The sequence below is a fragment of the Xenopus laevis genome, chromosome 7L (genome assembly GCF_017654675.1).
Source record: "Xenopus laevis strain J_2021 chromosome 7L, Xenopus_laevis_v10.1, whole genome shotgun sequence".
Classification (NCBI taxonomy): Eukaryota; Metazoa; Chordata; class Amphibia; order Anura; family Pipidae; genus Xenopus; species Xenopus laevis.
Window position 1 is genome coordinate 63,005,984 of NC_054383.1, and position 13,685 is coordinate 63,019,668.

The 13,685-nt window shown below is 39.8% G+C and overlaps 1 protein-coding gene across 2 annotated transcripts in view; it reads right to left on the reverse strand.

Moving 5' to 3' along the window:
* The window catches only part of ssh3.L (slingshot protein phosphatase 3 L homeolog), a 76,319-nt gene that overhangs the window by 39,616 nt on the left and 23,018 nt on the right, over positions 1–13,685 (reverse strand). For both annotated transcript variants that reach the window (NM_001089172.1, XM_018224370.2), the window contains 4 exon segments: positions 302–487; positions 560–625; positions 700–771; positions 8,816–8,934. In NM_001089172.1, the coding sequence (NP_001082641.1) occupies positions 302–487; positions 560–625; positions 700–771; positions 8,816–8,934 (443 nt within the window).

Here is a 13,685-nt window from a genome sequence, read left to right on the forward strand (position 1 = left end):
TTCGGTTGGGCAGACCCATGTCTGACCTGCAACCCAACCTGCACCACCACCACACTATGTCCCCTATTCTGACCCACTACCCAAACCCACCCGTAATAAGTTTACTTACTACCCAACCAGGGGAACCGGCAAACTGGAAGTGACATCACCATGGACCAGTAGTGATATTACTCCAGAGGTGGATCAACCAGGTTAAAGGGAAAAATTACTTATCATCGTAAAACCATAACATTTAAAAAAGATGTGTACTAAAACCAAATAAAAAACAAACAGGGAGTGTTATGTTTTATCTTTTCCTCACCTCTCTGGGGTGGCAGGGTCCCTTCGAGCAGATTCAATGTCTGGAGAAGCTGTCCATGCATTCAAACAAACCTGGGGTGAACTACGATTACTTTGGTAATAGATTAATCCAGAATACAGACTGCTTGATATGACATTATTAGACAATGCACTTTCACAAGCTTTGTGGAGCATCTGTAGGAGTGACCTACAGGAAAAGAACATAATTACTATAGATCAACAAATCAATATGCATGACTTAAGAAGATAGGTTACTCACCACATTGTTTGAACTGAAATAGGCTTGAATGTCCGGATATCCATCCCAGATGTGACCGTAAATCCTCTAAAAGGCCATTAACTGGTTAAAACCATGAAGGCACACACTGGTATCATAATACCAATAACATGAGAGCTTACCCATCTCCATCCAGGAAGACTTGTGTGTTACTCCATATGGGCAGCACAGTGCCAATTGTGCAGCAAAGGGAACTGCAAATAGATAGGGGTGACAACTGATGATTACCAGCATAATTAAACATCTATACACACTTCTTTTAATACCAGTACTGGGTTTTTACTATACATATAAAGCAAACCTGATTTATAAGTTAACATTACTGGTCTCTATAAACATAATAACAAATAAAATGAAAATGTAAAATTGTGATCTCCAAGGGAGCCAGCTGGCCATCATAAAATGAGGACTAAAGGTAAAAAGTACAGTATTTACGGATTTGTATATGCCAATATGATTCTTTAATAAGGTTACTCATTATGGTATATATTATGTGTTCTTTATGCATTCAGAACATAGTTTTTCTTGTAGCTTGTATGAGGACAGATACTACAGCTCTAACAATCCTTTGTAGAACACTTACTTCCCTCTTACTGCAATTTCTTTCCAGAAAAAAAAGATGCAGGACTTGTGGAAACAGTTTCAGATGTTTTATTTACCTTTAGCCACACTAGGGCACACATATGATTTTTCCAAGCCAAATCACAAATGCATACTTCAACACTCAGTAAAGCCTTTTTTTGTGTGAAACCAGTTTCTCCAGTTAGGTTGATTCCATTTTCAACTCTCACCATCACCCTGGGACTCCAATCCCCACCTGCTTGCTCTTAGCAGTTTAGCCCTCCTCACTGATGCCCCTGTCTCTCTATGGCTCAAAGCCATAGCTGAATGACAAGTTTTTATTTCAGCCTAGTCAACCTACTAGGGATGTCTTTAAAATGCTGCTTAATAAATATATGTCAGTGTATTCCCCTTGTAAGTAAACAAAACCTTTGTGGTTCGATAGAAGTGTTGGTGTTGAGGTGGGTAAGAAAAGACGTGCTTTTAAGGCATTCAAGTTAGCTGGGACTGCTGAAACGTTTATCAGGTACAAGGAGGCCAATAAATCGTGAAAAGCTAAAATTGAGATGGAAAGGGGTATTGCAGTGAAGAGTAAAAAGAATCCAAAATAATTTTTTAAATATGTAAATAGTAAAAAAAATGAAGCAGGAAGGGGTGGGACCCTTAATATCAGAGGATGAGAACAGAGAAAAAGCAGAGATTCTGAACTAAAATATTCAGTCTGTCTACATAAATGAGGAACCAGCTAATGAAGGTTTCTTTCTTAACAGTCCCGATTCTAGTAACACAACAAATGATACATGGTTCACACAAGTGGAAATTCAAAATAAACTAGAACAAGTAAAGATAAACAAGGGTCTGGGACAAGACAGTCTTCATCCCAGGATAATAAACGATCTTAGCCCTGTGATTGCTGGCATGGTGCAAGAGATTGGCGAATTGCTAATGTGGTGCCGCTATTCAAAAAGGTATCCCGTTCTCAGCCTCAAAACTATATGCTGGTTAGTCTGACATCAGTGGTAGCTTTTAGAAGGGGTATTAAGGAATAAGAGACTTGACTTCATTGCAAATAAGAATATTATCTTTGTGCCACCATGGTTTTATGCGTAATCATTTTTATGAGAAGGTGAGCAGGGACCTCAACTCTGGGATGGCAGTGGATGTAATCTATATGCAGACAAATAAATGTTGGTGCAAGGCACTCTAGAAGGTCACGCATAGATCAGTCTGATTATAGTTAGATACAAATGGAAAACTTATTTATATTAACATCTCTCACCTAACGCGTTTCGTTTCACTGGGACACAGTCTTAGGCTTGGAGTGGATGTAATCTACTTAGACTTTGCTAATGTTTTTGATACAGTACCATACAGAAGGTTAAATTAAAGGAATATTGGCCTGGAATATAGTATTTGTACAAAGAGTGGTGGTAAATGGGATATTTTCTGATTGGACTAGTGTTGTTAGTGGAGTAGTGCAGTGGTCTGTACTTGGTCATCTGCTTTTCATCTTGTTTATTAATGACCTGGAGGTAGGAGGTTAAATTACTGCTTCTATTTTTGCAGATGATATAAAATTGTGCAGTATGCTGCCGATTTGAAGAGTCATTTGACTGAATTGGAAAATTGGGCAGCAAACTGGAAAATGAAGTTCAATGTTGATAAATGCAAGGTTAAGGTAAACACTTTGGCAGAAATAATATAAATGCAAGTTATACAATAAATGGCAGTGTGTTGGGGGTTTCCTTAATTGAGAAGGAACTAGAGTTTTTTTCTAGATAACAAGCTGTCTAATTCCAGGCAGTGTCGTTATGTTTCGCTTAAAGCAAATAATGTGCTGTCTTGCAAAACAAAAGGGGCATTACTTCAAGTGATAAAAGTGTAATTTGCCTCTATATAGGTCCCTGGAAAGGCCTCACCTGGAGTATGCAGTGCAGTTTTGGTCTCCAGTCCTTAAAGGAATTGTTCAGTGTAAAAATAAAAACTGGGTAAATAGATAGGCTGTGCAAAATAAAAAATGTTTCTAATATAGTTAGTTAGCCAAAAATGCAATGTATAAAGGCTGGAGTGATTTGATATATAACAAGTCAGTCAGACCACTACTTCCTGCTTTTCAGCTCTCTTGGTTTACACTGACTGGTTACCCTGGCTACCAGGCAGTAACCAATCAGAGACTTGAGGGGGGGCCACATGGGTCATTTCTGTTGGTTTTGAATCTGAGCTGAATGCTGAGGATCAATTACAAACTCACTGAACAGAAATGTACCATGTGGCCCCCCTTCAAGTAGCTGACTAACAGAGTTATAGAGCTGAAAAGCAGGAAGTTGGATTCTGGCTGTTTTATTAAGACATCTGTTCACTCCAGCCTTTATATATTACATTTTTGCCTAACTAACTATATTAGAAACATTTTTTATTTTGCACAGCCTATCTATTTACCCAGTTTTTATTTTCACACTGAACTATTCCTTTAAAAGGGATTCTGTCGTGATTTTTATGATGTAGTTTTTATTTCTAAATTACACTGTTTACACTATAAAATTTCAATCCTGAACCAGCAAGTGTATTTTATTTTAGTTGTAATATTGGTGTGTAGGCAGCCATCTCAGGTCAGTTTGCCTGGTCATGTGCTTCCAGAAAATGCCAGCACTTTAGGATGGAACTGCTTTCTGGCAGGCTGTTGTTTCTCCTACTCAATGTAGGTGAATGTGTTGCAGTGGGACCTGGATTTTACTATTGTGTGCTGTTCTTATATCTACTCGGCAGCTGTTATCTTGTGTTAGGGAGCTGCTATCTGGTTACCTTCCCACTGATCTGTTGTTAGGCTGCTTGGGGGGGGGGGGAGTTGTGAGATCACTCCAATTTGCACTACAGCAGTAAAGAGTGACTGACGTTTATCAGAGCACAAGTCACATGACTGGGGGCAGCTGGAAAACTTACAATATGTCTTTAAAAGGTATTACTTTATTTATTTTTTTTAAACAGTAAACATTGACAATGCAATAAACATTTCTGTTACAAACGTGTCACTGGATTGTTTTTCCTTGCATGGAACACTTTACTAAATACTTACAGGTTGACTTATTATACAATTCAACTATAAGCAAAAGGTTTCCCTCGTTTCCTTACCATATCCCATCTAGGCTGAGTGCCAGGGCCAGATTCCCACCATGGGCTCCATATCCTATCAAATTTATAGGCCATGCCTCTGGCTTCATATGTGAGCTTAATCAGGGGTATTGCAGCGTTGACTAAGTATATCCAGGAGTCTCTCGTTTGTGGGGGGGGGCATCCAGTGTATATTTATATTTTTCTTCGATAATACAGTGGAAAACTGCCTATATGTCTAGCCCCATGTAAGATTTCAAAATTAAATATTAAAAAAATCTGTTTGCTCTTTTGAGAAACGGATTTCAGAATTCTGATGAAGCAGCACAATTAACTTATGCGGTTTGAAAAAAACACTTTTTCCCATGACAGTATCCCTTTAAGAGGGACATACATGAGCTGGAAAGATGTGCAACTAAACTGGTTAGAGGGATGAAAAACTTATGAGGGTAGACTGTCATGGTTCAGGTTGCTTTTTCTGGAAAAAAAAAAAGCCTGCGAGGGGACATGATTTCACTTTACCAGTACATTAGAGGATATTATAGACAACGGCTGTCCAACTGGTGGCCCTTGTGTCTGCTAACCATTTAAAGGTATCACTACAGAGATTAACTCGCCTCTGCATTATTTAAACATCATATTCAGACTGTAATCCCCTGTATTGTTCACGTGTAATCCCCCCTGCATTTTCACACTTGTAACACCTCTATTGTTCACTCGCCTAAAGCCCTGTACTGTTCACACTTGAAACCCAGACTGAAACTGCCCACATTGTTCACCTGTTCACACTTCATACAAACTGCTAAGGGGCACCAGAACTGTGTCACTTTATGTAGTACATCTATGTAGTGGTCCTGATAGGTTTCCCTGTCTCCCACTCTGTTCTGTCTTCCCTATGCTCCGTATGTGCCATCCTCTGTCTGTATGTGCCATAATCTGTCTGCCCTGTGCTCCATCTATTTGTGCCATATTATGCCTGCTCTATGCTACCTGTATATGCATTACTCTACCTGCCCTGTGTTCCTTGTGTGTGTTATACTCTGCCTGCCCTATGCTCCCTGTGTGTGCCATACGCTGCCTGGCCTATGCGCCATACTCTGCCCGCCCTATGCTCCCTGGGTGTGCCATACTATGCCTGCCCTATGGTCCTTGGGTGGGCCATGCTCTGCATGTGTGTTCCATACTCTTCCTTCCCTATGCTACCTGTGTGTGCCATACTCTGCCTGTGTGTAGGTGTGATTTAAAAACAGGGAGTGGTCATCAATGACTTCCATTATTGGCCCTCCACCATGTTAAACAGAAAAATTCTGGCCCTCGGTACAACAGAAGTTGGACAGCACTGTTATAGACGAATAGCAGAGGACCTTTTTCCCCCATAAAGAGGATCACTGCACCAGAGGCCATCCCTTTAGACTAGAGAAGAACTTTCATTTGAAGCAGCTTAGGTGGTGCTTCACAGTGAATGCAGTAAGGTTGTGGAATGCACTGCCAGATGATTTTGTGATGGCTGATGCTGTTAATGCTTTTAAGAGTGGCTTGGATGATTTCTTGGACAAGCATAATATCATAGGCTATTGTGATACTAAAAGCTACAATTAGTATAGATATTGGTATATATAATTTATATGCATGTATGGAGGGGTTGATGTGAATGTGTGTATGTATGGATGTTGGGTTTCATTTGGAGGGGGTTGAACTTGATGAACTTTGGTCTTTATTTTACTATATAGTGTTCAGTATTGTTGAGGAGTATCAAATCCTGTGAATCAAAGTTAATTGCATAATCAGTATGAAAACAGAAGTTGAATACGTTGAAAACGAATATGGCACACATGGCTATTTGACCTCCATTGACCTCAGGTGAAAAACAATAAAATACAAGAACTCAATGAACACCCTGTGTATGGTGGAGGCATGAGCAGAGTGTTTGGCTGTGAACTGCTGGCAAGTGGTAGCATGTGATTTCAAGAACGAGACTTGTAGCAAAATCTAAGGGTATTGGTTTCTTGATGACTTATAATATTGAAAAAAATGGCTTCATGGCCATGTACTCAAAAACAAAGTTGTAAATTGTGTATTCTCTGATTGTACCAGGATATAAAGTGGTTTGCCACAATTTTATGCACACAACACATGCTCTTGATACTATCAGTTACCAGAGTTCAAGGACAGATGCACAATATGTGTAACAGTATAAACACAAAATAACATTCACAATACTAGGGTAATAAGTAATTAATTCCTAACTCACATATAACAAGTGCATTTGTGATCTAAATTAGATAATAATTAGCCCTATGACTCAGCTATACTATTATAGTATACAATTTACACGTAAGCAACTTGTGACTAGAGTAAACAGCCTACAAATAGCTAATTGATGAGTATTTATAGTTTATTGTTATTCACTCCGACCACCGGACAGTGATGTTATCACCCGCACACACATCACTGCTCAAATGCACAAAACCAGCAAGAAAAAACATCACAATCTGGCCGAGTGGAGTTGTGAAAGCACTTCAGGACTGTTTCGACTGCACAGATTGGAACATGTTCAGGAAGGCTGCTACCCACAACAGCTCCATCAACTCAACACAGATGATCATCCACACATGCTTCAAGTCCACCACCATCGTTCCAGTGCCAAAGAAATCCTCAGTAACCTGCCTGAATGACTACATCCCTGTTGCACTAACCCCGGTCATCATGAAATGCTTCGAGAGACTTGTGATGGTACATATCAAGAGCACCCTCACCCACTCACTGGACCCCACTACAATTTGCATACCGGCCAAACAGGTCAACTCACAATGCCATATCTTCTGCACTCCACCTCTCACTAACTCATCTAGATAAGAAAGACAGTTATGTGACAATGCTGTTCATAGACTTTAGCTCAGTATTCAATACCATCATCCCTCAAAAGCAGAGTGGGAAACTGAGTGAGCTGGGATTGAAGACCTGTTTGTGCAATTGGATCTTGGACTTTCTGTCAGAGAGGCCTCAGTCTGTACGTATCGGCAACAACGTTTTCAGCACCATCAAACTGAGCACAGAAGCTCCTCAACGATGCGTTCTCAGTCCGTTGTTGTACACATTGCTGACACATGACTGCACAGCTAGACAAAGCTGAAACCACATTATCAAGTTCGCGATGACATGACTGTGGTGGGGCTCATCAGTTCCAACGACGAGTCGGCGTACAGAGATGAGGTTCAGCAGCTGGCGATCTGGTACAGTGAGAACAACCTGTCACTGAATGTGGATAAAATGAAAGAGATGATCGTCGACTTCAGGAGAACTCGCCCTGCTCACACACCACTCAACATCAACGGCTCCACGGTAGAGACAGTAAAGAACACCAAATTCCTAGGAGTCCACTTCTCAAATGACCTCACCTGGACCACCAACACCATCTCCACCACCACTCCAGCACCGTCTTCACTTCCTGAGGCGACTGAAACTGGCCAGGCCTTGTGCCTTCTAACGCATATGTATAGAAAACGTATCCGCACACACACTAGTTAATACAGTCAGGGGGGACTTTTATTTAGCCACCAAACATTCAATGTTTCGCGGGGGAACACCCTCCCTTCATCAGGGGCCTCACAGTGTCCTACAGGGGCACCATAGAGAGTGTCCTGATGAGCTGCATCTCCGTCTGGTACAGTAGTGCTAGCGCTGCTGACTGGAAAAGTCTACAGCGGACTGTCAGAGCAGCTGGCTCTTCCATCACTGCAGGACATCTTTCACTAGCGCTGTGCAAGAAAGGCCTCCTGCAATGCACTGGACTCCACACACCCCTCACACGGACTGTTCACGCTGCTCCTATTCTGGCATTAAAGCCCGAACAACCAGGCTGCGCGAAAGCTTTTTTCCACAAGCTTTTTTCCACAAGCGATCAAACTCCTCAACTCACTGCCTGCCCTCCCACTACATTCCATACACACCTGAACTGAACTTTGTTTCACACTTCTGTACTTTATACACCTGGACTACCTTAGAGACACTCTGATTTTACTTTTACGTAAATCGTTCTCCTGCTGACAAAGCACTGCTAAAACTTTTGTACACATTACATCTACATTTGCATTGTGCATTGCTACTTTTCACAAAAGTATAACGTGTAATAATAAATAAGCCCAGAAAACCTGTGAGGATTTGGTCTGAGTTTTTTTCAGAAAATATTGAGATAAGTTCGGACTTTGATAAATAACCCCCTTAGTGTGTACATTTTTTTTAGTAAAGCATGGACATCCAAATTATGTAAAACCCCTTTATCCGGAAAACCCCAAGTCACAAGCATTCTGAATAAAAGGTCCCATCCTTGTATAACAAAATCCAGATAGGACAATGACTTTGGACAAATTATAGAAAGTTCCCTTATCCAAAAAACATTAAGTGCGAGCATTCTGGATAACAGGTCCCAAAGCTTCAAATAATATTCTTTTTGCAGGGTTTAGTTCTCCTTAAATGTTAAATATACAGGTAATCAAAAACTATAAATCATATCCATTTTAAATTAAATTGAAATATGTATTTTATATATATAAAATCATATTGTCTTACCCATCATGGGGGAAGTCAACACCGAGTAAAAGTGTCTCTTCCACATTGGATTTTCCAGTGGAGGAAACCACTAACAGATAGCGGGTAAGGCATGATCGGACAGGCTCCAGTCGTACCGCCTGTTGTGGAAAATATATTGTTAACAATACCTGCATAAAGTACTCAGAGATATATGTAACACATAATGTGCATTGATTTTATATATACCAACAAAAATGAACGTTTGATCAAATAACGTAGATATTCACAAGAAGGATCAGCACTCCAACAACTTAATAATTATATTGCTAATTTATTTCACTGTACATTCTAAAGTTTCAGTCCACATTTTGCCTTTATCAAGGTGTGTGTGTGTCTATATACCAATTCAACAATTGTGCAGCACTCTTGATGTAAAGCATAGAAAATGGGTGAATATGCTCATAGGGTCGTGAGTCACTTCACTAAACCATACATTTTGTTCAACTGAGCCGCAGTTCACAGTTTCATAAAACGTAACATTTAAGGGCAGATTTACTAAGCTCGAGTGAATAGTTCGAATCAAAAAATATTCAAATTTCGTAGTAATTATTTGGGTACTTCGACCATCGAATTGGTCAAATTCGATCGAATCAAATGATTCGAAGTAAAAATTAACGATTTCATTGTTAGATTGAACGATTTTTATTCGATCATTCGATCTAAGCTTTTGCACTAAAATCCTTCAAATTCGATATTCGAATTCGAAGGATTTTACTTTGAGGGTCAAATTCGAGGGTTTTTTAACCCTCGAAATTCGACCTTTGATAAATCTGCCCCATATTGTATCCACCATAGAAAATGTTCGGGAAGAACGCCAGTAAAAACAGGCCCACAAATTTTCAGTTGTTACTTCCTTAAATAGGCCATACAACAGTGACCTCTGCTCGATGATACATGCATTGTATATCAACATGTCCTACAAAGTTACACAAAGTTACACAAACACATTTTATTGGTCCACATTAAAAACCAAATTGAGCTCTTAAAACAAAATATCACTATATGTGATCTAATTTGTTAGGGTGAAACGTGCCTATAATGGACCTTTAATGACATCAAGTTTATTGAAATATAAAGACCTATACTAGAATAAATTAAACAATATTATAACATAGGTCGAGGAATCTTCGCTGCATCTAATCCAAGAGGTAATTGGCTCTCCCTGAGTGGGACATTTAAGTGCGGAGCCACTATGTACAAATCCTGTACGGTGATTGATGTGAGCCATGACTTTTCATTAAATGTTACTGGTTCAATTTATCAGAATAAGGGTTTCTACAACTGTAACTCTAAAATAAATAATCTTTTGGACTGTAAGTGTTGCATGAAACAATATGTTGGCTGCTCAATTCATTGCCTGAAGGACAGGATAAGAGAGCACATGGGGGCCACTGTGAAGAAGGATGAGAACCCCCCCTATAGGCAAACATTTTTTATCATGTTCCCCCAGGGGTGTTCAACATTTCCTGTGCTTTACCATTTGAATGTTTCTCCAATATAGATTAAATTGCATGGACAAATCAACATATACACAACAAATTTAGACTCGCATGTATTGTACCAAACTCCTGCTGTACTCTGCCTGTGTGCTATACTCTGCCTGCCCTATGCTGCCTGAGTAGTGGGTTGCTAGCATTTGGAAATAATTATGGGGTCCCTAAGGTGTTTAATTACGTGCTGGGTGTTGCTGTGCTATCCACAGGGGAGGAGGAGGCAGATGGATTTAATGACTTAATAAACTTTTACACCTGCAGTTATGCCCATAAATCTTTGGACAGAGACAACTTTTTTTTATAATTTTGGTTCTGTACATTACCACAATGTATTTTAAATGAAACAACTCAGATGCAGTTGAACTGCAGACTTTCAGCTTTAATTCAGCGGGCTGAACAAAAAGATTGCATTAAAAACATGAGGCACTAAAGCCTTTTTTTAACACATCACTTCATTTCAGGAGCTCAAAAGTAATTAAAAAAATAAAAAAACTGAAAATAAAATGTTCATTTCTAATACTTGGTTGAAAACTCTTTGCTGGCAATGACAGCCTGAAGTCTTGAACTCATGGAAATCACCAGATTCTGGGTTTCCTCCTTTTTAATGCTCTGCCAGGCCTTTACAGCAGCGGCTTTCAGTTGCTGTTTGTTTGTGGGCCTTTCTGTCCGAAGTTTAGTCTACAACAAGTAAAATGCATGCTCAATTGGGTTCAGATCAGGTGACTGACTTGGCCATTCAAGAATATTCCACTTCTCTGCTTTAATAAAACTCCTGGGTTGCTTTGGCTGTATGTTTTGGGTCATTGTTCATCTGTATTATGAAATGCCTCCCAATCAATTTGACTGCATTTAGCTGGATTTGAGCAGACAGTATGTCTGTGAACACCTCAGAATTAATTCGGCTGCTTCTGTCCTGTGTCACATCATCGATATACACTAGTGTCCTAGTGCCACTGGCAGGCATGCACGCTCAAGCCATCACACCTCCGCCATGTTTTACAGATGATGTGGTATGCTTTGGATCATAAGCTGTTCCACGCCTTCTCCATACTTTTTTCTTGCCATCATTCTGGTAGAGGTTAATCTTTGTTTCATCTGTCCGAAGAATGTTTTTCCAGAACTGTGCTGGCTTTTTTTAGATGTTTTTTTTTTAGCAAAGTCCAATCTAGCCTTTCTATTCTTGATGCTTATGAGTGGCTTGTACCGTGCACTGCACCCTCTGTATTTACTTTTAGTCAGTCTCCTCTTTATGGTAGACCTGGGTCTCGATAGGCCTACCTCCTGGAGAGTGTTGTTTACTTGTTTGGCTGTTGTGAAGGGGTTTCTCTTCACCATGGAAATGATTCTGCGATCATTCACCACTGTTGTCTTCCGTGGACGTCCAGGTCTTTTTGCGTTGCCGAGTTCACCAGTGCTTTCTTTCTCAGGATGTACCAAACTGTAGATTTTGCCACTCCTAATACTGTAGCAATTTCTCAGATGGGTATTTTCTGTTTTTGCAGCTTAAGGATGGCTTGTTTCATCTGCATGGAGAGATCCTTTGACCACATGTTGTCAGTTCACAGCAAAATCTTCCACATACAAGCACCCCCCTCAAATCAACTCCAGGGATTTTTTCTGCTTCATTGATAATGACATAATGAAGGAATTGCCCACACCTGCCCATGAAATAGCCTTTGAGTCATTTGTCCAATTGTTTTTGAGCCCTGAATGGAGTGATTGTGTTAAAAAAAGGCTTTAGTTCCTCACGTTTTTATGCAATGTTTTTGTTCAACCGACTGAATTAAAGCTGAAAGTCTGCAGATCAACTGCATCTGAGTTGTTTCATTTAAAATTCTTAGTGGTAATGTACAGAACCAAAATTATAAAAAAGTTGTCTATGTCCAAAGATTTATGGGCCTAACTGTATGAGTCATAGGTTAGGTTTTTGGTGTACTGCCATCATTAATGTGGTTCTTGTGATAACATAGATGTGGTTTAAACTGGGTGTGGTTTAAAAACTGGGAGTGGTCAACACTGGCTTCCGTTATCGGCCCTCTACCACTTACCCCAGAAAAATCCTGGCCTCTGTACCACAGTCGTTTGACAGCACTGATTTAGAGCAAAACAAACCCATTGACTTTCTACACTATACACTTATATTTCACCAGTTATCCTGATGTTGCTTAATGCCTCTTAAAACGATTATAACCTAACTTGAACATTGCTTGCTATTTTTTGACACTCATCTGTGGACAATAAGGAATTGGATGATTATCTGGTTCACTTCCTCTTCTCCTAACATTATAACTGCTAGCTTAGGAGTACCTGATCATCATTCTAATTTATATAGCGTCAACACACAGTGCTTTACATTAGATAACTAACAGGGAACAAACAGTAAATAACAAACAAGGGTTTACAGAGTAAGACAGGATCAGAGGGCCCTACTCGCAACAGTTTACAAACAAAAGGGTTAGGGTACAATTGAGACATGAGAATTATAGAAACAATTTGTTATTAATAGTACATTTATGTCAGATTACTTACTGTACATTGAATAAACTTTCCTAAATATTACTGAAGTCCAAATGATTGAATAAGTATTCCTAGAGAAGTAGTATTGAGCGAGAACAGCAGAGGGCCTAAGACAGAGAGAGAGAGGGAACATAGAAAAAGAGAAAGCAACTTTTAAGGAAAAAGAAAGATAAGATGTAAACTATGAAATCGCAGTGTCATGAATGCGAGCTGAAGAGCTGTTGAAAGAGTATTGTTGTAGAGAATGGTTGCCATATTTGGACAGGAAAGGTTGTTAATATGAGAGATTGGCTGTGCTGCTACTGTTGATAATTGTTGTGGATCAAATGTGTTACGGTTTCTGTACGTGTGGGTGTAGAGAGATGGTTGTGATAGTGCAGATGAAAGTGTTAACTGAAAGGAAAGTAAGTGATGGTCGGATAGCAGGAGGGGAGAGTTAGTAAGGTTGTAAGGGTGTCAGTAGAATATAAGATCAAGAGCATGACTCTCAATGTGAGTAGGAGGCTCTGTCCACTGAGAGAGACCATATGAAGTTGTTAGCGAGAGGAGTTTAGAGGTAGCTGGAAAAGCAGAGTTGTCAATGGGAATACTGAAGTCACCTAAAACGAGAGCTTGTGTGTCTCTGGAGAGAAAGTATGGAAGCCAAGCAACAAAGTGATCCAAAAAAGTAGGGACCAAGGGGGCGATACATGACTGCAAGTCACAGAGAGACTGGAGGAAACAAGTGTATGCTATGGACTTCAAAAGAAGTGAAGGAAAGAGAAGATACTGTGGTTAGAGTTTGAAAACTGCATTTGGGAGAGAAAACATTGCTGTGACAATCTACCAGTCTAGGGGTA